General features: G+C 39.0%; 1 protein-coding gene across 20 annotated transcripts in view; it reads left to right on the top strand.

Moving 5' to 3' along the window:
• Window positions 1-27,286, top strand: part of ncam1a (neural cell adhesion molecule 1a) — a 303,473-nt gene that overhangs the window by 246,207 nt on the left and 29,980 nt on the right. For 5 of the 20 annotated variants that reach the window (XM_042008023.1, XM_042008018.1, XM_042008031.1 and 2 more), the window contains 10 exons: window positions 1,260-1,410; window positions 3,566-3,750; window positions 4,305-4,401; window positions 8,409-8,576; window positions 13,830-13,955; window positions 15,157-15,168; window positions 16,927-16,974; window positions 21,444-21,446; window positions 24,999-25,123; window positions 25,654-25,834. In XM_042008023.1, the coding sequence (XP_041863957.1) occupies window positions 1,260-1,410; window positions 3,566-3,750; window positions 4,305-4,401; window positions 8,409-8,576; window positions 13,830-13,955; window positions 15,157-15,168; window positions 16,927-16,974; window positions 21,444-21,446; window positions 24,999-25,123; window positions 25,654-25,834 (1,096 nt within the window). Of the gene's footprint in view, window positions 1-1,259; window positions 1,411-3,565; window positions 3,751-4,304; window positions 4,402-8,408; window positions 8,577-13,829; window positions 13,956-14,860; window positions 14,864-15,156; window positions 15,169-16,926; window positions 16,975-21,443; window positions 21,447-24,998; window positions 25,124-25,653; window positions 25,835-27,286 lie in introns of all 20 variants that reach the window. The other 15 variants (XM_042008028.1, XM_042008030.1, XM_042008034.1 and 12 more) reach the window with 7 other exon arrangements.

Genomic DNA, 27,286 nt, shown 5'->3' with positions numbered 1-27,286 from the left:
GAACCTGCAACAGAATGTAGAGTCATTTCCACGCCTTCCGTCTGCCGTCATAATCAATTTAATGACAAGTCACAACTGTAAAATTAACAGTAAAAAAATCTTTGTTAAGGGTCTGCTTCCTCACTTCTGTTTCTGTAGTATCATGAATGGATTATTCCCCATTAACCTTTCCCTGTTTGCATCGCAACAGTAGGGCCGTGCCAGCTCTTTGCTGCATTTCTGTAGGAAGACAAGATTAATGCTGCCCTTTTAACAGTGTTCTAGGACACTCCCAGAGATCTTCGTAAACGGCAAAAAAGAAATATTTCCTCCACATCTGGATCCCCATGCACTGCAAAAAATTCATACAATAATGCTAATACAACAAAAAGTATTTAGTTATTTATAAAACGTAAACAGTGAAGTGCAGAGGATGAATTATTAATGAAAGATCATGGCAGCTGAAAGGAAGATGCACATCCCCTGTCGGTGGGAACGGTGTGTTGGCCAGAGGGAAGAAAAGCTGCCACTGTATTTATAATAGCTAGAGGTTTTGGACAAGCACCCACTTTATTATTGATTTTATAAGGCTGAGCTTTTTTCCTTGCCTCTAATGGCTGGTCACTTCTGCTGCAGAATTCCAAAGTTTGCAGGAAGTATGTAAAGTTAACTGGACTTGTTACAGCTACATGCTACAGAAACACCAAGCTATACACCAGAGACGGAGCAGAGCTGTGTTGCATCATTAATAAAGCCAGTGAAGTTCTTTAGGTGCCATCGTATGCCAGATGCACACCTGTGCAGAGAGCTCGCTCTGATGTAGGTTGAATGCATCGTCTGTTACTCTTCAGATTCACAACACAGCAGTTCCAGTAAAGCAGGTGGTCTTATAAATGTGACTTGTTAATGAAAAGAAAAAGATTTGATAAGCCGTTTGTCCCGACTGTAGCTGCAGTTGGGCTGCCTGTGAACCTGCACCCAGACAACTGAATAATCAGCACACAGTAGGAGTTTGGCTTTTGTTTGCTTTTTGTTGTTTTTTTATGTGGTGCAGACAGAATTATGTCTCAAAAGAATCCATTGCAGTTGTAACCCTGACATTTTTTTCCATCCAGCTGATCACTGTTGTGGTATTTTGGTACATCATCACATGTCTGTGTTTCTTTCCTTAGGAGTTTAGTTGAGTTCAGCTACTAGCTGGATGCTATGATAGGTGCATATATATATGTAAAATGGCCTGTGTATAAATTTGAATATTTACTTTTTCTTCTTCTTTGTAGAGCCTTGATAGGAACGTTGTGGTACGCAGCCATGCTCGGGTGTCCTCCCTCACCTTGAAAAATATCCAGTTCACATATGCTGGCCAGTATCTCTGCACTGCCAGCAACTCCATCGGTCATGACAGCCAGCACATGTACCTGGAAGTACGCTGTAAGTCTGCCCTGCTGCTTTATTCATTATTAATTTTTTATATTTTATTTCTTTATTTATATGTTTTTTTTATATATCTGTGATATTTCATGTAATTGCACAGCTAATAGTTAACTGCTAACTGGAGCTACTTTACATTTAAACCTATGTAAAACTACTGCACAAGGTAATTTGTGGAGAGCCAAAGCTTTCCCTATTTTTTATGTTTGTGTTAATGACCTGTTAGGCTACACTAATATTGCTGTTAGGATAGAAATAGACCAGAAATAGACATGTTATATGACATGCTGTGACACTGTGTGGGCAGTTGTCTTTGCTTCTGTAATAAGTAGAACAGCAGTTGAGAAAGCAGACTTTAAGTGGTACCACTGTGAATTGTTATCGTGGAAGCAAAGGTTCAAGCTCTGATGTGCCTTAAAGGATGCTGTGGCTTTTTCAGCTCATGAGCAATTTTAGTGCAAGACCTACTTTTTTAAACAAGTTTAAAATGCTACAGTGATGGATGGAGGTGACGTGCATGAAACCCCTGCTGGATCTGAACCAGCATCGTGGTATTGTGGCAGCATGCATCGTTATTAGGAGACAACTATCCAAGTAGGCTGTTTGGGTTACAAGAAAATGATGCTGCCTACATCTGCTTGAAATGAGAGTAAGTGAAACACAAAAAATATTAGTAAATCCCTGTTTAAAATCTAAAAATCTTAGAAAAAAGGAAAGACAAGGAAAGTCAATAGATGCTTAATTGGATTAAAAATTCCTTTCTCTCAATGTGCTTGCAAGTTGCTCAAAGATATTATCACAATGCAGCGTTGATAGAGTTGCTAGAGGGCTTGCTGTTAGCCAGAGTAATCAGCAAATAATCAGGTAGCTGATTCACTGGTGCCAATTATCGATAAGAAAATGTGCTTTGTCTTGAGCACAGCTCTCACTCTCTGTCCTCCACATCGCCACTCACCCACTCACACAATGAAGACTTTATCTGAGTATGGAAGTGCCTATCTGCTGCACAGCATGATCCCATTAGCAGGGCTGGGTGTATCTGGGCTTGCTGCTGAGGGATTGATAGGAACATGTCAATAGAGTTTTTGTTTGAGCCCCCGTTTGTTAGTGATGGAAGTTTGTTTTGCATGAAGGTCTTTGAAAAGCACAACTACTTAGAAATTCATATCAGTCCTGGAGGCTGTGGAGTAACTCCAGCCACTGATGCCACCTTCTGACTCTTTTTCTGCACAAAGTAGCAGCATTATATCTTTAAAGACAGTTAAAGATTTTCGGACATTAAATTTGATGTTAAACTGACTTGAAAATGTTGGGACCCATCCTGCGTTTGGGACTGTGCACCAGTTCTGAAGACAGTTGAATATTTCCATTAAAATGTGCCTGACCCATGACTCCACATTTAAACAAGAACATAAACTGAGAAAATGTGGCTGATAGCGCTGTTCAGTCAAAGAAGAATTGAGCTGACTGGTGGGGACTTTAAGGCAATGTCCCTCTCTCTGCCTTTGGACATGATCTTGGCTCGGTCATTTTTGTGAGCTAAGATGGGCCTTTTTCTCTTGGATCCAGTAGCACTGAGCCCTTTGCCATCTAAATAACCTTATAGTACAAAATAGAGGGGGTACGACCCATGGAGAAGAGGTCCTAAGAGACAGCGTGAACCATTATTTGGTTATAAAACTTCTGACTCCCAAGTATTTGTTTCTGTCACAACATGTGCCTTAAGTGGACAGTGAAAAGCATTCTTTTATATTTAAAAGCATTTCCAAACAAAATAAATACTGCCAGAAATGCAGAGAATAGCTTTAGGGAAGAAGAGAAATATTCCTTGCTTCCTGTCTTTGGAGAACTTAATTCGTACATTACTAATTTCTATCAGTTCTGTAGTTTTTCCTCCGGAGATTTATTAAGCTTCCTTATTATAGTAAGACCCTGTAGTGATGCTGCCAGCACTGTCAGATGAAACTTAGCCTATTGTATTAGTAATTATTTTATTCATGTTCAGCTGATTAGATAAGTATCTACATCTTTCACTTATTCTCCTAATGAAGAGGATTATTCTCTGGGATACTGGTACAAGAGTTATGGAATTAACAGTTACAGTTATTTCATACACACAAGCCTGATACAGCATTTTCTCCACTGGTTCCTTCAGATGCTCCAAAGATCCTTGGTGCTGTGACAGTTTACACATGGGAGGGAAACCCAGCCAACATCAGCTGTGAGGTGGATGCACACCCCGGAGCCTCAGTGGTTTGGTTTAGGGATGGTTTCCAGCTGCCGAGTCCCAACACTACCAACATAAAGATCTACAACACGCCGACCATCAGCTACCTGGAGGTGATGCGTTTTTATGCTGATTTATTCTGACATAAAACAACAAAAGATATTTTTATTTAGTGTCTGCAGCAGCTGCGTTATCAAAGACCAAACTGTTCAAAGCGGTAGTAAAGATATATTTTTCTGCTTTCAGTTTTGAAGATCATTATTGAACAATCTTTTGTGGATGTTTTTCTGTAAAGAAAGAGAAAAAATAGCCTTGTAGTGTTTACTTAAAAAAGATCAGTGACTAAAAACACCTCAGAGGAGATTAAACAGTGAACTGAGTGGTGACATGAAAAGCTAAAAATAAATATGTCACAAGATAAAAAGCTAGTAAGCATACTACTCCTACAGAGTGACAGACAGTGTGATATTGTACTAGTATGTCATGATCAGCACATCTGATTGTGAATCTCTGGTGTTAAACATGACTCAAAAGCTGAATGACATTAAACCGTTGAGCGATGACGACATCTTGATGAGACGTCATGTCAAAGGTTTCCTGTTGATGTGCACTCCCTATCCACATGAACTCTTGTTTCTCAGTGTTTTTGTTATTTTCCATCCCACAGATTTCACCTGATTCTCAGAACGACTTTGGGAGCTACAACTGCACAGCGACCAACACCATGGGCACCGAATCCAAGGAGTTCCTTCTTATCCAAGCAGGTTTGTTCACTGAAAACAAAGTCCTCCAGTTAACATGTTTCTTTATTTCATTTTTTTCATTGGAGAGAAATAAAAAACAAAATCCATTTCCCAGCTCCAGCTGGTTGTCTGACCTTTGCAACCCAATCCAAAAATATTTGTGTCTGGCTCCAAATGACACACAGGATTCTAATCCCAAACCAACTCTGGACCTCTTCAGCCAGTGTCCTGAAGGTTTTCATTACATCCATGCTGCAGAACACCGGTCAAAAATAATGGGTCATTAGGAGGCTGGTGCAGACTTGACAACAAGTTGCTGGAAAAATATTTCATTTGAACCAGATGTGTAGCGGCAGGGACACGGAAAACCTACAGGACACTGGCTCAAGGGGTCTGGAGTGATCCCTGGTCTAGAACATTGATTGGCAACTCTGGTCCTCTGTTAGAGGTTTCCCTGCTTCAGCACAAGTTAATGGGTCATTTAGTAGAACTTAAGAACAAGCTGTTGGATCCATTTCCTATGAATCAGATATGTTGGAACAGGAAAATCTCTAAAACCTGCAGAACAGTGGCCCTTGAGGACTGGAGTTACCCATCTCTGCTTTAGAATGAGTGGAAACAACTCTGTTGGTTTTGTTTCACTTTAAGTCGTTCTTAGCTTCACATATGAGATTTAGTTTATTTTTTACTCCCTCCTTAAGCAACAATAAAACCCCCCGCTCCTCGAAGGTTTATCTTGGGTCCTTCGAGAGCCCAATCCCACAGCACCCCCGCTCCCAGACTTCAGAAAATCCCGAAATGGTGCAGTGATGTGGCAGGATTTTATTTTAAGGGTGTGTGGGATGCTCTGTGCAGGAGAACAGAAAAAACCTAATATTTTTTAATCTCTACCTCTCATTTAAATCTTTAAATAAAATAGATCTTCACCTAAAACTGTGTTGGGTAACTAAACTACTTAATATGAATCCAGCCAGTTTCAACTAAATGCTTCAACAGTTCAGCACTAAAACTACAAGAAATGCCCATCAAATAAGCAATAACAGCTAACGGTCAAATCTATGAGCAATCGGAAATCATTTTAAAGAGCAAGGATGTGTGAAATGGGGATGTGAAATCCTAGAAGTTGGCTATGAAATCTGTGAATGAAGCTCAAATTTAGCTGTTTTTTCTCAACGGTTTTATTTGTCCTTGTGGACGGCATGCCATCTGAGACATCCACGTTCGTGGAATCAGGGATGTGTTAATTATCGAGACCATTAACAGGGTTGCAGCTGATATTATACCAGTCTATTGTCTGGCTGCAAATAGAAAGTGACATTATGTTTGTCCCAAAGGCACCCTGAGATATAAAGAGAAAATGAAAACGGATCACAAACATGACCCTGTGACATTCAATGGTGAAAGTTATAAAAGAGATGACAACAAACTCAGTGAAATCACAGTGGAATTGCTTTTTTTCTGTTTAGGCATTTGATTGGTGTTGACTTCACGCAAATTGCTTCGCACCCCTTGCAAGTTATAGGTCGTTTATTTCAAACTTAAATGCTATGTGGCCACATTAATTGCAGTGACACCCGTAGCTGCCATTGTGTAAAGTCCTGTAGGCTTTTTGAGGTTTTTTCCACTTTTTTGCCACATCAGTATGCTGAGGGTGACTTCGTTTGCCCATACAGAACCTTGTTAATTTTTCTTTTCACCTTATTTCCTATATGTTAATTAGAAAATGCCACATGTCTGAGGTGAAAAACTCAACTAAAGAGCACAATCTTTATTTTTCAGTTTATTTATTTTGCCAGAAAGTCCATGAAAGCTGGATTTGTCATTAGGAAATTCTAAAAGAATTTCTGTAAACGTGGTGGTAATGAGCTGCCCTAGTGGGCTTGCAGTTCTACATAAATGGACTGACAGTTCATTTAATCTTTTGCCTTTTAGCAGGGGATTTCTACATTCAGAGTTGCTTTGTAATTGCAAAGACAAGTTACTTAAAGTGCCTAAAAACCCTCTAGAAACTCCAAAGCATCACTAGCGACACCTAGAGATTGCAGCATTCATCACACTAAACAACATGGTAGACATTAAATCATTAGAAGTTTATTTGTTATTGAATACAGGCTTTTCACCTGGTTACAAATATGAGTAAAAAGGTTTTTCAGCTACAGGGGACTCAGTCTTATGGATCCCTAAAATATGTCCTTTTTTTAACCTTGAAGAGACTGAGAGGTTAGACTGACAGTTAAGTTATTTAATGGGCAAAGTATCCTCCTAACAAATGATTATAATAATGATCCCTCTCCTTTGAATGATTAAGAGTATTATAGCATTAGCACACTATTTCTGTGACCCTCATCATTCAGTCTTTTAATCATGAATCAAAGTGCATCACAGACATGAGGTAAAACTTTCACTGCAGACTCAGTCATGTCTCAGAGATCTTCACACATTTACCGACCGGAGGATGTGGGCTTTCTCTTATAATTGCAAATTTAACCCTGCTAAAAGCACATGGAAGGTTTGGTTACGGACTCATACAGTTCTGCAGTCATATACATATATATGGTTTACAATAAAGATTTTTGTATTAAAATGATCATGAATGAAAAGTACTTTTTTCATCCTAAAGGTAAGTTGTAAGGTTGTAGTTTTTGGGGTGGAGGGACATAATACGAGGACATAATTTTAAAAATGATCTGGTCCTTTCAGGTAAATACAACCAGAGTTGATCAACACAAATGATGCATTTCATGTGTCATCATTCATTTAACGGAAATAAAATCAAAATGCAGGGAGTATGTGTGTGTGTGTGTGTGTGTGTGTGTGTGTGTGTGTGTGTGTGTGTGTGTGTGTGTGTGTGTGTGTGTGTGTGTTTGAAAACCTAAAAACACATGATTCAGTTTAGCAGCAGTAACCTGAAGTCATCGTATGCATGATGTTATTACTCTCTCGCTCCCCTTTATGACATTGCTTCAGATCAGGCCTTTATTTATATGCATCTCTCTTGCAAAGTCACGTGCACACTTGAAAATATGGCTCCCCCAAAAGCCCATGTATAATTGGAATCCTGCTTACAACCCTTCCCAGACAGGGCAGCAATCATTGTGTTCTTTTCTCTTTGTCATTGTTTTAAAGCCCTCTGAGTTCTCCAGACCAATAAACTGACTAAACACTTGCATTTTTATTGATGTGTTCACATTGGTGATGATCAATTAATCAAGTGTATTTGATTAGCACCTGGCTGCTTCGTACCCTCTATATTTCTATGGAAAGAGAAAGAGTGCTTCTATATTTTGTCTTAGCTATTGTTAAAAAAAATAATGAAATTATGCAATATGTGACGCTGAACATCTGAAGTTATAGTGTTTGCATATTAAAATAAAATAGTATTGTTTTGTTACATACAAGAAGAATGTCATGTGTTTTTAGATGCCTGCTGAAATTAATCTTAGCTCAGATGTGGCACGGCTGTTATCTTTATAACACATCTCAGCTTCACACTTTTTACAATAACATTACTTAAACTGATGAACTCTGCTGAGTGCAGACCTTTGGCATAATTCCCAGCAGTGGGTATGAGAGCTAGCTGGAAGAGTGACTCCGGTGCTATTGTGATAAATGCCATCCTGTGCTTTGACAGCAGAATGACTGCATCTTTGTGCTATTATCTGTTAAGTGTTTTGTTAAGAAAAAAAGACTAATGATGTACAAAAGGAGCACCCTGAAAGGCACCTCAGCAGCAGGTTTTAAGCTAACCAGGAGTCTGTTTAGCATGCTAACAGTTAGCATTAGGTTATAAACTCCTCTAAAAACAAGTCTGTTTATATTGCTAAAGCATGTATTTTAAAGTAATCACACAGAAGCTAAGTGGGCAAGTGGAGAGAGATGTTTCCTGATTATACTTTTAAAAATGAAAGGTTGTTGTTAGGAGTTAAAAGCAGTTACGGCAAGGATCTGTCTAATGTGTCTACCATGTCATGTGATTTGTGTTGCTGATTTGCTTTCATAATTGACTTTTTCTCTCCCTGCTATTGCAGAGGTGCCCTCATCACCAGAAATCCAACAGGTGGAACCTTTCTCCAGCACAGCAGTGGTAGAGTTTGACGAGCCTGACTCCATGGGGGGAGTGCCCATCATTAAGTACAGAGTGCAGTGGCGTCTGCCTGGGAAGGGATGGACCGGCAAGGAGTATGATGCTGAGGATGGTGAGTCACTCATCTTTCAGATGAAAATAACTCATTGGATATGGCACACACATGAAGAGTTCATTTCACACGAAATACCAACATGGATTTCTCAGCATCACATTTAATCAGACTGTGGGAGCAGATAGAAAACACCTGCTGTGACATAGATTTTTGCTCTATGTGATTCACTATTGAATTAGGCTTAAAATCCCTCAGTCACCACCACTGCTCCACATTTCCCCCGAAAGCCTTGGAAAATAAGTTTAATCAATCACAGGCATGCAGGGGTTGTTTTTCATCACCATCAGTATTTTCTGTGGCTGCATCCACTGCATTACAGGTAAATCATACAACTTATTTTAGCATTTCTTGTAGGGTAAGGCAGATTTATTTATATGGCCCAATCCAACAAGGTGATTTAAATTGCTTTACATAAATGCTTCAAAACAAACACTTATCAGCAGTAATATATACAGAAAAAAGGAAAATAAAAAAGAAAGCAAAAGCTGCCACAGATCAGCAGCTCCCCTGGGAGTTTGTTCCATTTATGTGATGCAGAGCACTGAAAGCAGCTTCTTCATGTTGTGTTTGAACTCTTCTTTACTGGATGGCTGGAGCGTAAAATTTCAGCTTTAAAATGTTAAAAGTTTAGAACCAACCTTTAATACAATCAGTAAAGATCATATTATTACTGATCAATCCAGTAATATTATGTTATCTGCTAGTTGTGATTTACATGGCTATACTTTTTTTTTTTTTTTTTTTTTTCCATAAATTTTGGAAACAGATTAGAACAAATATTAGTATTTCCATTGCATCTTGTGGCCATATCAGACACAGAAGTTTTTACCAAAAAGATATATTTTTTTTTTTATAAAATCATCTCAATAAATCAGAGAAAGCTGCCTATGAGCAATGAATTAATTATCCTTGTTTGCCTTGTTTTTAAGATAAACTATAAGTCATGGGGGTGTCTCTCCAAGTTTGAGGAAAATTCAGTTTAATTCATTTTTAGCAATGGTATGGGTAGTAACTTCCAAACATGATTTTCTTTTACTAAAAATGAAATGGTAAAAATGGTGAATAAAAGACCTGTTCTCAAACAAAAGGTGTAAGAAATTAACACAAAAACAGCTGAATTAGCCTCTAATGTCAGATGAAGCCTGTGGAGCTCGCTGTGTACAACCTGCCTGCAGGTTGAAAAGATTTTATTGACTAAAGTATGGAAATGGCGCTCCAGAGAATTTTCTGAGCATTTTATCCAGCTTATAACCAGCAGTATATTTGTTCTTTTCTGTTAGCTTGGCAGCTTTAGCACAATTGTTGCTGTGTTTAGTCAGCATTGCTTCCAAAAAAACTCACTGTAGTTGGACAATTTTGCACATCTTAAATGTTTTATGATTCTTTCATTTTTGGAATTACAGCGTCTACATGCAGAAAACACACTGGCAGCAGCAGGTAATCCAAACATGACAGTAGCTGATGTCAGAGGGAGAGGTATGAACACATTGCAGGCTAAATGACAATCAGTTCACACACTGACAGGCCGCAGATCCCTCTCCCACCGAGGGTTTTCGGTGCTTACAAATCTGCATGCTTTTCGTCCTGAATGCCGCATGGGATGTATCAGTCAGTGGCTGACAGGCTCAGCTGTCAGCTCAAGGCCCGAGAGCCAGCTGTCACGGAGCCATACTCACAAAACACAACGCATGGAATCACACACAAACAGCAAATGTTAGCAAAAATATGCCACTCAGCTACAACAGCTCCTCCACCTCTGATAGATTCTTTTCAAAACACACGGTGAACGGACAAATCCTGCTGGATTGTGTGAAGCTACTTTGTAAAGTCAGGAAGTTTGAGAAGCTGAAGCTGCTACAAGCTGAGGAAGGGAGCATATTGATGCTGAATTATCAAGCGGCTGAGCTGTGTCAAGGAAAAGCCTGTTGTGTCTCTCACTACTGTGAACCAGGGCTGCCATCACATGTTTAAAGGCAGTACTGCCAGATGTAAATACCCCACCCTGCACAGTGGAGCCATACTGCATCACATACACAAAGCTGAATATATACTGTAAAAGTGTCTATTAATACTTCTGGTTTATGTGTTTGCATTAGATTTACGGAAAAAAGACATAAACTAATATTTTGCTTGTGCACCTTTAGCTGTGACTGTAGAATATTGCTGCAACATTACTATTATTCTAGAGACCTGACATTATCAGGACATGACGTTACTCTTACAATGAAAGCATTACTCTGAGTTCTGGTGTTGCTTTTCTTCTCTCTGACTGCACCAGATTTTTAAATGATTTCTAAACACAATCACTCTGGATTTTTTTTTTTTCTAAACACATTTCCACCTTGAAGAGGACGTTTCACCACAATCTTATTTTCCACTACGAATCCCATCTTATTTTTCTCTAGTGTGTTTCATTTTGGTTACTCAGTGTATTTCCCATTTCTTCGTGCTACAGCACTAAGCCAACACTGCCACTAACACACATCCAAGTCAGCTGAATTTGTGACAACTCTTCAGATTTGTGACGATAACCTTTCACAGCTAGAACCAAATTACTCAGGTCGGCTAGAAATTTAATCAGAACATGAAACGTTTCTGCAGTGACATGAGTTTTATGTTGCTACTAAAAGCCACCTCTGAACCCTGCAGGGGGCACCAAGCTTTTTATTTGTGTTTTTACAGTTTCCCCCCAACAGTTATTAATGCTCAGTTCACTCTAAGACCCTCCTCTCATTGAGATGTTAATCTAATGAAAAGTTTTTCTTTCAGACTAAATTTGCTCTCATCCATGAAATGACTTCTTGTTTTACACAGTGAGATCAGCCAGGTGGCTTTTTATGACAAAAGTCAGGAAATATTCCTTTGTGTGCACAGAAATCTCAGTGAGATCAGTATTTTCCACTCATAAAAGGCATAAAGATGTTTTAATAGCTTTCTCTTAGTATCAAACAGGATGGCTTCATGTGACATTTGCCCTGTGCACGCAGCGATTACCCCCCTCTGTTGGTCGAAATGTTGTATTATGTGCAATTCTTTCACAGATTAAATCTCTGTGAATAATCCCATTAGCATAATATTCCATTTTCCAGCCCAGGGCTTAAACATATACTGGCTGCAGTTCTGTGTCCTTTCATTATCATACTTTTTTTATTTCAGCATGCATTCAGTGCAAATCAAATTCTAATAAAAAATCAAGCCAAAGTAGCTATTTTATTACCAAGTCACTCTAAACGAAGGATGAAAAGCCGTGTTTTTAAATAACTTTAATTAGATTGATCTGTTTACTACTTTCTGTCTCAATTATTTTTCTTTTATAGAGAAATTACTGCACATCAGCAGAGGCAACGTCAGACAGTCTCATACAAATAATTGCAGGGTATGAAACTAAATAGGAATCAATAAAAAAAAAGCAAAACCATAACAGTCAGAAGACGTCCAATGAAAACATCTTCGTATGAGTAAGACACAATAACCATCCTGTGTTCTCGGTATAACGAAAACATGTTCTGACCCTGATTGTTCTCTGCTTCCTGGATTGTGCATGAAATTATAACAATAACTGAGAACAGGCAGCAAGTTAATCAGTTCATTTCACAGAAGTGAGATTCAGAAAATGACGCAAACCCCACAGAGCTGATGGTCTGATTTTACAAGAAGAGAAGATGCTACAGACTGCGTTGAGAGTTCGGATACACACTCTCACACTCATTCATAAATTATTTCATCTAGAATTAATTTATAATTATAGAGTTGATTTCTCTGTACATAGCCACCTACTGTAACTGGTTATCACAGGATCAGATCATGAGGTGAGCTCAAAAATAAGCTTTTCATTCTCTCAGCTTCCATACGTCCTTGCTTTAACTCCTTGATGAATAATATTTGAAATTTACTATTTCTGAGACCTAGTGTATCATTTCATGGTAAGAATTTAGCTAAATACTAGGGTACAAATATGAGTACTAATAAATCCCATTAAAGTCTGGTAAGGAATGTGGACCAGGATGTGAGATACGATGGCTGACTGGTTAATGTGTGACATGTCAGATGGGTCATCCTGCGGCATCCTCTAAATGTAAGGCTGAAAAACTGTCTGAATCTTTAGAAATAAGGAGGATAATTTGGTTTATGATGGATTTGGTTCACAGCTGTGACAAAGCACCTGTATGCCCAAAATCAGCTTCTATCTATATAAAAAAGAAAAAGAAAGAGAGAAAGAGACAGAACAACAGATAAGACAAGAGTCAAGATAAGACTGTCTTTTACTGTCTGGAGAGATGTGAGAGTTCAGGAAGGATAAAGATGATGCTGGAATAGCCGTCGTTAGGGGAGATGTCAGAGTTCAGGAAGGATGAAGATGATGTTGGAATAGCCGTCATTAGGGGAGATGTCAGAGTTCAGGTAAGATGAAGATGATGCTGGAATAGCCGTCGTTAGGGGAGATGTCAGAGTTCAGGTAAGATGAAGATGATGCTGGAATAGCCGTTGTTAGGGGAGATGTCAGAGTTCAGGTAAGATGAAGATGATGCTGGAATAGCCGTTGTTAGGGGAGATGTCAGAGTTCAGGAAGGATGAAGATGATGCTGGAATAGCCGTCGTTAGGGGAGATGTCAGAGTTCAGGAAGGATGAAGATGATGTTGGAATAGTTGTGGAAAGGGGGCATCATTGATAGTTCTGTAAAAAAAAAAAAAGGTTAATTACACAGATTAATCTCTTTGAATTAACATGTTATGTTTGACAGCCCTAGTTTTTCACATTGGTATTAGTTCTGTATTAACGGACATCCCTTTCAAAAACCCTGTCATATGCCATCTGATACTTGTCTTCTGCCCACTGGTGGATGACGTTTGCACCACACTAATGCTGGCGTATTACACATTGACAGATGCTACATGCGGTGAGATTTTTTTTTAATTTTGTTAAAGACTTCAGATTTAAAAATTATCATTTTCTGCCCGTTATTTCATGGTTCAGGCATTAAAGTTTCCTGTATTAGTTCCTGTATTAGTTAATGATTCCAGAATTGACCTGCTATTAACTGCTGGTTTTCCTCAGAGCTGAAAGAAAAATGCAAGATTGTCTGTGTTTTTATAGTTTTTCGTACAGAAGGTGGACACATAATGAAAATCTGTGTGAACAACAAAAGGCTGGATGCCGATGGAGCTTGCAGTCACAACCAAAGCTGCTGTGCATTCAAATCCTTTTTGGCCCTCCATCGTAATTAAATAACAGCACTTTTCCTCCCACAGACATGATGAGGATCACCATCGTTGGCCTGAAACCAGAGACCACCTATGAGGTCAAGATGTCTGCCATCAACGGCAAAGGCGAAGGCGAGAGCAGCCTTGCCAGCACTTTCAAGACAGAGCCAGTCCGTGAGTGATTCTTTTTTTCCTCTCGTATCCTCTCTGAGCAAACGCTCCCCTGACCTTGATGCTTTGAACCCAACGCTGTAGCTTCCTCCACCACCTCCTAATGTCTAGCTGAGCTCAGATGCTTCCAACCCTTCAATCCTTTATTCTCACGCCAAGCCCCGCTGTAGTCCTTATCCATCCAGGCCAGAAGGAACGATCATTCTCAGAGCCATTTCCACTTCATAAGCCAACTGCTTAGTGACCTCTAACCACGCAAAGTGTGACCTGTATGCAATAATCTGTTCTTTCTTCCCTTCCCTTTGACGTTAGCTTTGTGATCAGGCAGGTTGTGTTTTACAGAACCGTGCTTCCCTCAGCACCAACAGGTGATTTAGTGAAAGCCTTCTGGAATGTTCTTGTGTATTCTGATTTGCACTTCACTGTGAGGAGGTTTCATCTCTGCATTTATAAATCACTGGCAAAGTGCATTGTTAATACTGCAACCACAAGTAGAGACTGGCAGGCTTGGACTTTATAATAGCAACGACAGGGGCTGTTAAAACGCTGGCAGCAGCTGGTGAAGCGGCGGCTGGTGAAACCACTACACCACCCCTCCTTTAAATGATAGCACGTCACCAGGATGCAATCAGGGAACAACTTGTTTGCATTAGTTTAAACCAGCTTGTGTGTCACGCGTCCATCTGTGCCTCATCACCTCACTGCTCCCCTAGACGATGCCATCCTCAGCCTCCTCCTTGTGTTTCCAGATATGCTACTGCCAAGGAGAGATGTTTCATCCCACTAACAGATGTTTGAGCAAAACAAGACCTCATATGATTACTTAAAAATATATGGAATTAAGATGAGTGAGTTGTTTTAATTGTTTTCATGTCGTTAGTGTAAAATTTTATATCAGGAAAAAGCAGAAGGTGCTAGCTCATTGTGTATTAAAAATCATTGAATCCCCACCTAGAAGGAGATTTTGGAGCTATTAAAAAAACACAAACTTTCTAATTTGGAGGATAAAATAGTTTCCGTATCATCAGCGGTGCAAACAGCAGCATAGAGAGATAATAATGAGCGGTGTGACGGATGGTTAATAATGGGTTAAAACATTCATTAATCAATATTTCTCATTTCATTGTCTTTGTTTCTTCTCTTTGTTTTATCGTTTTCTCATCATGGTTTTTCCATCTGTTCTGTTTTCCACTGGACTTCTCAGAGTATTTCACAAGTAAGTTTATTTCTTCCCTGTCTTGTCTGTTTTATGTTTTCTCTACATCTGTCTCCATCCTTATTGTAGTTTTGATCTTCTCTGTTTGTATTTTAATAAGAAATATTTCCCTCACACTGTTTTTGATCACATGATATCCAAGCACAGTGCAGATAAATCATTATCTATTGATCCACAACAATGACTGCCTCTTTTATTTCATAAATACCAAAAAGCTTCTTCACCTGTCATACTCATTTAGTACAGGACTGTACATTTCTTTCATTTCAAATGATGTCAGGTTGAGAGATGGCAAAATTTGTTCAAATTCTAAAACATAATTCAAATACAGGATCGGATCGGTGTACGTTTTACAGCCTGCAGCTGAAGTATGGAACAGATGTGATCAGGTGTAGCAAACTTTCGGTGCTTTGTTGTCTTCTTCACTCTGCAGAATTGTATGTGGATGCTGAGCTTTTAGAGGCTCTGAACACAAACTTCCTGCATCAGAACTGGATGAAAACCAGTTCACAGGACTCCTGATTTATCTTTTTCATGCAGCTGTAAAACATTTAATTTGGGATATTTTTAACACAGTTTTAAAACTATCATGTGTAAAGGCAGTGATGTGTTTGAGTTATGTGTGTGTGTGTGTGTGTACACGAAGCTTCAGATGTAGGCAATCTTACAATTTAAGTAATTGCTGGTTGGGGCTGTAAACCAAACCTGAGCCAAAGACAGTTGGCAAAGCTACAAATGAAGTAAAAATAGTTGCACAGAACAGAATGGAAACTTAGGAACAACTTGTGGTGCATTGCTCTTCTTTTAGTTTCTGCAGAAACTTCCTTTGATGCTTACACACTTTTAGCTCTAATCAGATTAGGAAGTAAAGTTTTTATCTTTAAGTTTGGCACATTTAATTACCAAGGGAAAATCTGTTTCCAGACTAAGGAACAAACAGACCTGCTTTCAGGGAACAAACTCCAGACCCTAGGCTATCCCTGTACTCATAGATGTTCTCAACAATCCTCTTTCCAAATAGCAAGCATTATCACAACGAGATTATTACAACAGATAGTTTGACTATCTTTCATAAACCCACTCTTTATAAACCTGGAATGAGAAAACAATTTAATAAAAATCCTTTTTTATGTGAAGTACTCTATTAATTGATGTTTTAAAACATAAAATTCCCTGTTTTTTAAAGCAAAATAAGCTTTGTTCATAGAGTGAAAATCAAGCAAAAATCAAATTTATTTAGCATTCGGTGTGTCTGCAGATCTTCCCAGTACTTTAACTGACATGTTTAGATGGAATCAAACTTTTCGGATGCTTTTCTATGGGTAGGAAGTATTTTGACGTAGAGATTAGGTTGCAAATATTACACTTCGTCATTATTTCTGTGATATTTTAAGCTCACATTTTTATTTTTCTAGCTTTTGTGTCACATGAGCACAGCTTTTAATCATGCATATCGTTTGGGAAAGCCTGTCTCATATAGTTTGGCTTTGCTTAAGACAATACCAATGGTGTACATGAAAATAAAAATTGTGTCCATTTATCTCAGTGTACATGAACACATCTAACAAGCTGACCATGTTGTTGCATCTCAGTGTTTAGAGCAGTGGGAAGTGTTTCTGAGCCAAATGCAGAACAGCAGAATGCATTGTTCCATGTGGATGTGTCTGATCACAGAGGCAATATGTGAAAGTCACCAAGCTCTGAGTTCTTCCTGTTGAGGACTCTGGCTCTTCTCACGCTGTTTTCACCATCTTTCAGTTTCATCAGCAAGTCCACCCTCTATTGGTGCCACCAGTATGGCCCTTAGTGAGTATGCCAGTCTAGCAGTGTGTCACTCCTCACCTCTTCCTGTCTTACTTGCTTGGCCTCATAGTATAGATGTTGATTTATTTCTGTTGTGGACCATATGGGGTCACACCTCCCATATAGAGTATAATCAAAACAACACACAAAATAGAAATTTGCTGTTTGTTAGCTCTGCTAACTGTCATATATACATATAGATTTTGATTTTACTAACATTGTAAAACTAAGGTTAGCCACCTGACCTTGGTCATGTGTGTAACATAGTTAACACAATGTGTTCGTTCATTAAGGTCCGAGTCACAGATCTGTGTGCTGCACTAAATATAAATTATGTTTAGTGTTTTTGGTTTTTGTTTTTTTTTCCTGTGATGTTTACATGGTAAGAAAGCTTTTGTCAAAGTGGATCAATGTCTGCAGAACTGACATGCTTTATGTTGCTTGAGCAAGAACAATGCTAACGCGTGGGTGTGAAGTTAGTTGGTTCATAGCAGCATAGCTAATTTAACCATGTTCCTGCTGTTGTTTGGCATGAACATCAAGTCAGTGGGTTCCTCATTAACACCTCATAGACTGTCTCTGTCATTAAAGTCACCTTTATTTCCTCTCTCTGACCAGATGGTAGATAATGCAGATGTGTGTGTGTGTGTGTGTGTGTGTGTGTGTGTGTGTGTGTGTGTGTGTGTGTGTGTGTGTGTGTGTGTGTGTGTGTGTGTGTTTGTGTGCATGTTGTGTGTATAATCATTAAGCTAATTGAACTCTTCAGCATATCGTTGAGCAGAAACAACTCAGTTTGAAATCACAGTGTGTTTAAGAGAGGAAAGGTGATTTTTGCCTCTCAGGGTGGAATATGCACAATTATTAGGCAACTAAATTATAAAAATATAATCTTTGTTTTTAAAAGACTTGATGGGAAATAACTAATTGTTTTATTATTATTTTATGTTCATCTGTTGCGGTAGCAACAACCAAAGCTGCTAAATGCTGTTCAGATAGATGTATTGTCTTCTTCTAAATGTCTCATTTAAGAACCAACAAGCTTTCAGTCGAATTAAAGTCAGATGAAGAAGGAATCTTCACTGGAGCACTGGAGTACAGTACCTTTTTGAAATAACTAGTTGTTCAGGTTTACAGCTGGAAATGTGTAAAAATCATTTTTATTTTAAAGTACAAACTAAGCTAATAATTATACACTCATTCTGCAGTAAAAGAAACACGTCAGGTGGATTTTTACCGGCGAATGCATGCGGCGAATGCGTGCAGTCGGCCACGACGTAGCTGACGCTGGTGAGTTTGATCTCGCACTCAACCGTAAGGGGTGCGCGTCGTTTTGGTGTCTTGTTGTAGTTTCTCCTCCCAATCTGAAGGTGGCAGCAGGGGTCGGAGTTCTTTTGATGGTCCACCTCAGTTCGGTAGGTATTTTCTGTTTTAAAACAACAATGGCGTCCAGTATGGTTCAATGTGGAAGAAAATGAAGAAATAATCCTATCAGCCTCTCATCAACTTTTAAAAACAGTGGTTACCACAAAATTCGGCGAGAAGATCCAGATATCCGGCAACACGTGAAATTCCCAAACTGACCAATCACAAGGGAGTACCTCTGTGTAACCGTCTGCGTAGCAGGGGTACGTGTCAGGCCTGAAGAGGTGCGTCGAGCCTCTGCGGACCTACACGGCACCTGTGGCGGTGACGCAGATGTCGTGCGAGTATAAATCCGCCTTTAGAGTCGCCTCTGCAGCATTATTCCATAAAAACTGATCCAGGTTTGCTTTAATAACGCCTGAAAGCTCATCATAATATATTCACTGAGCAACACATATTGGACTAAGAGCTAATTAATAACAGTTGGTTAATAATTGATCAGCAAATTAGTTCTTATGCTATTGTATTGGTTTCTTTAAAGCATATTTCAGCTACATTAAATAAATCACTTGTAAACAAACAAAGAAACTCAGTTCATTCTTCCACCTTTGTGTTAAAGCTACTTTCCATCCTGCTCTGCTCATGTGGACATTACGTTTTCCTGAGAGCTATCTTGGTTTTTCTCATCACAGTGTTCGTTTAAAGGTCCCATATTATACACTTTATTCCCAATCTGAGACCATTCATTAATATCTAAATGAAATATTTCCGCCATGGTATGGACAAATCGACCCTCAGTTTGAGTGCAGCGGCTTCTCTTCACCTCCCTCTTTTTAGCAGCTTCAGAAATGTGCCGTTTATGGTGGGCGGAACCCTGGTGGAGCAGCTCAGCTGTTGGCTCCGCCCATCGCATCGCCCGTCATGAGGTGATTGACAGGTTAATATATTTTCAAGCTATCAGACTAATAAGGCCGAAACGATAAAATAACTGCCAGCTCTTACCTCTCCAGCTGTGTCACGGACAGTTGGTATTGAACCTGGCTTCAGCTTCAAACGGTTGGCGAAGCCTGCTTTCCATGCCCCCATGTTGTGGAAACAGTCCTCTTTGAAATGCTGGCCACAGACATGCAAAACCTTTGGAAGTTTTCCGGGTACATTTCCTCCAAAAATAAAATTAATCCACTCAGTCCTCGTGGGTTCAGTGGATGGAAGTAAAAAAACGTTTTCGTGTTCATTTATGCAGCCACAAACAGAACAGTGCTTCTGTCGCTTAGCCATATCCGCTAACGAGGGTTGCCGAAGAGAGAAAAACACTGGGCGCTAGGTGATTTTTAGAGGGCGGGCTTTGAGAGCCGGTAGACGGGTCCATCGCTCTGTGGGGAGTGGTTATTGTCCCTTATGACGTCATAACGTACACGCTTTCAAACAAGCTCATTTCAGCGCTTACTTCCCTAGAGGTGGAGCAGGGGGGAGAGAGAGCGCCTGAAAGAGTTTCACACTTACGGGTCTCCTACACATGCGGGGGGACCAGTATGACTGTTCCAAAACCATTAAAAAGTGAATTTTGCATAATATGGGACCTTTAAGTCAAAGACTCAGATTATCTGACAGCTATGACGATGTATTTCATCTGGGACTTAAACTGTGTCCTCACACCAATCAAAAGCACTCATGCTGCCATTTTTGCATGATATTGTGCTTTACGAATTTAGAAGAAGTGCCTAACCTTTCTGACTGAGAACTGCTGAAATTTGTGGTTTAACCCTCATAAAGATGCAGCATGACTTGATGGTTTGTTTAATTAAGTTACTGACTTTTGTGTCTATCTTATATGTTGAATATTTTTTTATGTCTGTATTGTTCCTAACTCTGTCATGTCCTTTTGACACTGTTAATTTCAAACATCACGTACATCTACAGTTTAACATTAGATTCAGTCGTAGGTTGCAGGTAGGGCTGGGAGATATTAACCAACTCTTATATTGCAATATTTTTTTACCTGAATCACGATATACGATGTATATATCAATATATTTATTTTTGTCAAGCAACCAAAGAGACAGTTCTAATTTAGAGCCTTCAGTGCTTAATATACTTTTATTAAGGATCTGCAGCACATGTGCATTAAAACAGTTGACTGAAATTAAAGTAGCTTTACATTAAATTAAATTAAATGCTCCTAAAACAAAATGAATGAAAATACTTTTTAATGACCGTAACAAAAATACAGCTGTGCAAAATTTAAAAGAAAAGATGTTTCTAACTCAAAACAAGCTATCTCAATATAAACGATATTCCCTTCTTCTATATTGCGTCTGATTAAGTCTCGATATATTTGAAGATCTCGATATATTGCCCAGCCCTAGTTGCAGGTGTTCATAATGTTCCAGCAAACATCAGCCAAACCGGTGTCACATGCTTTTAGACTGTCTGGTGCAGACCTTGTTTAGTTGAATTATTTTACATGTTTACTTGACTCTGTCGTCTGCTGTGTTGTGTATCATGTTTAGCTAGCATGGTTTGTATCACACGTGCCGAGTTTCCTTTGTTTTCCTTTCGAAACCCACCTTCTGTGTTATTTTTTTTTTTATTTTAATTTTTTCATTTAATTTAGTTTCATTTAAAGGTAAACATGCTACTTGACTGATTATGGTTTGCATTCAGTTCAGGCTGAATCGAGCTTCAGTTCGTGCTGCTTTAAAAACAAAAAACAGCAGAAAAGCTGCCATTGGATGAGGCAGGTGATGGTTTATAGTTCTGGTTGTGCCGTGGTTAAAGATAAACATAATCTATGTTTTTTAACTACCAAAAGAAAACCAGAACTCCAGCTGCTTCATGTCTAACATTTATCTCTGTATTCAGATATTAATTTAAATTAATTTGTATATTTGTTTGTAAATTTGTCTCCAACATGATCATTTGCTTTATTATGTTGACATGTTTTCATCATTTCCAAATGTTTTGTTTTGTTTGTGCCCCCCACCTCTCCCCGCAACCCCAAACCTTCCCTCTTGTATTTTCCCTTAAACCAATCACGTTTGTGCTCATCATGTGACTTTGTCATGTGGCTCTTGCATGGTGCTGATGATGTCGTCTTCGCTGGCCAACAGAAGGTAAATTGTCTTTGTTCACAAGACGTTTGTGAAATAATATCCTTAGAAGAGACATTTAAAACACATTTTCATTTTGCCATTTTTCATTCACCCTTTAGTAGAAAAAATATTTAACATTGTCATTACTCCAGCACATTACATTATCTCATTCATCATTAGGCTTTTTTAGCTCTTTTTTCATTACTAAGAGAAAATAAAAACATTTTCCTCCAAGTCCCTTGATTAATTTTATCCAAGCAGTTAGACAGGTGAGATAATATTTCAGCTTGAGAATATAGTGTCATTTCTTTCAGATTAAACATTGGCTTTAATGCATTTTCCATTTTCAGGTGAAAATATCCAAATAAACATCCATGTGCAGAAAAAACATCTTATAAAAAATAATATACTGTCATAATAGACAGTTAAATGATTTATTACGTATGTGATATGGACAGTAATTTAGGTGGAAGCATAATACGGGTTGAAATCACTTTCATAATGGTTACAAATGTGGATTTTTTGCAAATATAAAGGAATTTGAACACATGTAAAGCAACTTTTAACATGCACATATATGTGATTCTTGTACATTCAACCATGCTTGATTACACATTCAACAGCAAAGGAAGCTTTTTAACATGTAAATGATCACATCTGTGAAATAGAGGGTGAAAAAGTTCTATACAAAGTCTTCATGTTTGTGCATTTGTTTGTGGATTCATTTACACATTGGCAGTTTACACATGTAAATGATATAATATGCATTTATAACCATTACGATACTAATTTCACTCCATACAGGGATTTGCAATCTCTGATCTTTGTGTAAAATACATTTGTTTTACACAAAGATCAAAAATAAGTTCTCATTATTTTTGGGCTCATTTTGGTCCAAACATTCTTACAAAGTTTGCAGTAGTTGTCAAACAATGATTAATTCACATTTTTCATTCAAACATTTTTGACTCTAGTGTAACCAAACAAAGCAGCTTTAAAGTTTCTCTTCATCTTACCTCAGTGCAGGACCTTGGAAAAACTTAAATAAATGTGAAGTCAGGATTATGAGGGGAATTAGCGAGACAGCTTGGTGTCATACTAACACGGATTAGTTAGATAACATACACCAGTCACAACGGGGCTTTTGCTGCAGTTCATTTTAAGCTCAAACATAATTTTCATTGTCATGTTAGATTTTCAAGTTTGCATTTATTAAATTAAATTGCATCAAAAGCCTCTATTCATTTCCCATTTTAAACAAACACTGGTTATTCTGCTGTTATTTAATATGAACTGAAACACTGAACATCACAAAGTGCCACTGACTGAAATCTGCATCATACACCCTGTTTATACGCTTCAACCACCAAGTTCATTTTTCATTCTCATCCCCAAAATTCACCCACACATTGCTCCACTGACCGGACTCACAGCAGCCCATTGCATTTCTGCAACATGCAAGTGGATCTGGTCTTTCTTGTTGCATCCTCGTCCTTGTTCCTCTACGTGTCATGTCAGTGCTGCCTGCATGTGTCCCAGTCTTTGTTTCCATATCTCCGCCATGGGTTGACTTATTCAGAAACACTCAAAAGAAAATAGTTTACAGCCATTAAAACAGTTCTTTTCAGATGGAACTATAAGATTCAAACACACATCTAGAAAACTTACAGCATGTTTTTTAATAACTCTTTTCTGAGCATTTATCAGTGTATGCTGGAACATGAAGAAGGGCTGCTATGTTAGCTTAATCAAGCATGTCTGCGTCAGGTCAGGAGGGGTTGGTGTTCCACATGCTCCTCTTCTAAATGTCTTTCAGCCTGCAGGAGTCCAGACTGCTCCTCTCTTTCTGGTGTAGCCTCAGAAATTTTCAGTTAACCCAGAATGATACCACCATGCTGCTTCTGCTTCTTCTAACTAACACTCTGTCTCACTTTCAGCCTTTGTCATGCCGTCTACTGGAATGCAGTTTCAAAGATGTGCACTTGGTTGACCACTAACCTGAGAAAGAAGTGTTTTCATATGTTTTCATTTAAATAACTAATCACTAACTCAGATGTTTGAAAAATGAAATGCCTGTGGAGAAAAGAACTAACTTTCTGAAATATCCTCCAGTGTAATTTCTTCACTTTCCTCTTAGCTCATAAGGATTAACCATCATCTTCAGTCACAAGCTTTTTGTCTGTAGTTGAGCAACTAATGTGTACAAAGCTGATGAGCTTGGATTTTAGTGTCGTAAGACTAAGCACTAACACTGGCCTTCCTTCTCACATGAATATGTAAGTTATCAAAGGTAACAGGGTAACGTGCCCACTCAAGGCCTTCAGGTTTATTATTTGACCTGGCAGTTGTTACTCCAGAGGACAGAGCTGATGATGAGGTGTTTCTTAAAGCTTTCCTTAAAATAATATTCAATAGTCCCATACTGTCAAATTTCTAGTTGTAGATGACCATCACAAAACCTGATCTGCCTCTGTCAGGAGTACAGGAGGGTTTACTGAAACTACATGGAAGGGAAAGGAGACAAATTCTTTTTTTCTTATAATAAACACTGACACAGAAGACAGGCCTCCTCCCAAAGCCTCCATTCACACCTAATCCAAACACATTCAGTTTCACAAGATAAAGAACCAGCTGAGCTTAGATTTAGGTTTAGATTTAGATAATTTTACCTTTAACCATGAGATTAAAGCATTATCACCTTGTTTTTTAATCTGTTTGAGGTAACTGAGTGTTTTATACAGTTCATATACTGTATTTATCACGTCAAATTTATCTGTTTAGCAAATTTAAAAAACAACCGAAGTCAATCAAAGTGCTGAACAATTTTCAGAAACAAAACAACGAAACATTTATAAAAGCAGATATAGTAAACATAATTATAAAAACTAATAAAAAGTTATTAAAAGATTAAGAACACCCAAAGGCTTTAAAAAAAATGAGGTTTCAATTTAGCCTTAAAGATATCTATGGAGAATATCTATCTATCTATAGATATCTTTGTCTTTGAGAAAGGGAGGCTGTTCCAAACTGGGGAGCGACTACAGAAAAAGCCTGATCCCCTTCACTCTTCTAGATGCAGGAACAGACAGGAGCTGTTGATTAGTGGATCTAAGACATCTAGTTGTGTTATACTAGTAGAGGAGTTCAGGAATGTACTGGGGGAGCTGCACCTTCTAGAGCTTTAAAAACAAATAAAAGAATCTTAAATCCAGTGCGATCTTTTACTGGAAGCCGGTGCAGAGACATGAGGACAGGGGTGATGATGTTCCAGTCTAGCTGCAGCATTTTGCAACCACCATAAACTTGATATAGAGTAGAAGAACCAGCAACGGACAACACTTTGATTTGTGCCACATTGACAACTGCAGTGCTCTCTGATCAGTCACCAATTAATTCCAACAGTCAGGTCAGTTATCAGTTTAATTTTGAACTTGATGTACTTTAAAGTAAGAAACAACATTTACAACAGTGCAGGGAGGTTTTTAAACTTGTTTAAAGGCTAAACACATGATGATAGCATTATAAAACCTGTGTAGGCTAACTGATGCTAATTGCTTGGTTTTTCATGTGTAGGGGAGCCCATAGCCCCAAAACTAGAGATCATGGCTCAAAACGGAGGCAAATCTCTGAGGATCAACTGGATCAAGCAGGACGATGGAGGTTCTCCCATTAAACATTACCTGGTCAAATACAAGGCTGTGAGTATGCTGGGCAAGGACCTAACCTGTTACTACTTTGCATTTTTGCTTTTTTGGAAGCAGGAAAAGCAGCCAAGCATCTGCCAGCAACTCCACACACTACCATTTGCTTTTTCCCCCTCCTTAAAAAAAACATATGTTCTCAGGATAAGTTCTGTTTTTAAGGGAAAGTGTAAGAAGAGCAAGCAGTACGATGAAGCCCCCAGCTGGCTTCCCACCAGCAGATATTAGCTGCTTTGTTTCCTGCCAAACACTAAGACCAGTTTTGGCAGTGAAAATTTTCCTTTTTAACTAGCAAGTGTTCAATAATCACACAACTACTCCCATCTGTTTCTCTTGGAGCTATTTCTTTATGATCGTTGTATGTATGAAATGACTTCAATTAAAATGTTCTGAAATATTTTGGTTCACGTTCATTTCTGAAACATCAATAACAGAAAAAGCTTGATTAATCTAGATTGATCCTTTTATATATGGGTAGAAAGATCTACCTTCTCTTGACATGTTTCCTGTCTGCATCCCTACTCCAGAAGCATGTATCTGCTTGGAAACCAGAGCTCCGCCTCCCCCATGGCAGCGAATACATACTGCTGAGCGGCCTGGACTGGAATACAGAGTATGAGGTCCATGTGGTGGCCGAGAATCAGCAGGGCAAATCCGAGCCGGGCATAATTTCCTTCAGAACAGCCATGGAGCCCACTACCATCCCAGGTACAATTCCCTTCATCCCACCCCGAGCATCCACACACTAAGCACACTGCACAAAGGCTTCCACCGTGACCAGAGAGCCTAATTGAATTCTCATTCAAAGCTAACTGCAGGAAACATCTGCCTCTGTGTTGTACTGGGGAAGATGTAAAGTTTTTACCATCTTCATAGTTGATAACAAAGTGGAAACTCATGATGCAAACGCTCCACATAAATACAGTAAGTTAAAATAACAGAACATGTCACAGTCTCAAACTGTGTGAAATGAGCACAAACCCTTACATTCATCTAACATGACAACTCGTGAAAAAACAGAAACCTCCAGCAGTGATGCTCTGTATATTAGGGATGGGCATTTTAACCAAAACTACTATCAGAAATTACAGAGAATTACTTCAACATCATCCCAGTCCCAGCAGCTGTTGGCTGTTAGCACCATGTTGCTAGCCCTGCAAAGTAGGTCCAATGAGTCCTCAGTGTTCAGCAGCTATGGAAACCAGCAGTGTGCTGCTATGGCATGGCTTTGCTTGAGTGCATAATAACACGTTGCATACGACTGTTGGAAGCTCTATCCATGAATCTGTGGGGACAGACAGCTTTACAACACTCACCTACAGCATCATCACCAAGCAGCAACCTCTGGCAGTAAAATGTGAAGCCTCTGCGGAAATGCAAAAAAATTGCAGTTCCCCCCTCATCTGCTAGGGGTTGGCTCCAAAACAGAGCAAATCCCCATAGACTCCCATGTTAAAAGGACCAACTTCACAGTAGAAATAAACATGTTTAAAGCCTGGTACAAAAAAAACTTTAGAATTAATAGGTCAAGTTTACATTCATGACAAATGTGAGGGGGGAGAATTCATCTGTTTGGATGTCATTTAATCTTGAAATGCAGCATAATTAGGGACGTGTCCTTTTGATTGAAAGGTATCCAATATCTGCGGCAAGAAGGGAGAGTGTAGCACAACCGCGGTTTTTTGCCCGCTAACAGTGCGCCTTACCTTTAGTCTGCCTACCTCCGTTAGCTGGTTAGCTATGGTTAGCTCCGGGTTAGCTTGATTAGCTTTTAGCTACAGACTGTTCGAAGTTTGATGGGTGTCAATCATCCACCCCCACCTTCAGTCTCCCTCTCAGCGTCACCTCTTTGCCCATTTTTGGATTTTCTTGGAATGACATGCGTGACGCTGCCAAGATGGCGACGGTGGGAACCACCCAATGAGCTTCAATTCAGCTCTTCAGAAACCTACAGGTGATATCACGGAGGCTCTGTCCATCTTTTATATACAGTCTATGATCATCACACAGTTTCTTCAGTCTTCTGCTGATGGTTCATCTTGATAGGACTGCAAACTGCAAACAAATGGGGTCAAACTTTGAAAACTTTTACCTTCAACCCAACTGACTGGAAGCTAAGATGTCTTTAGCTATCATCTTCCAGATGAAGTCTGCTATTTG

This window comes from Melanotaenia boesemani, chromosome 15 (genome assembly GCF_017639745.1).
Source record: "Melanotaenia boesemani isolate fMelBoe1 chromosome 15, fMelBoe1.pri, whole genome shotgun sequence".
Classification (NCBI taxonomy): domain Eukaryota; kingdom Metazoa; phylum Chordata; class Actinopteri; order Atheriniformes; family Melanotaeniidae; genus Melanotaenia; species Melanotaenia boesemani.
Note: the sequence above shows the minus strand (reverse complement) of the source record. Positions and strands in the feature narration are given on the sequence as shown.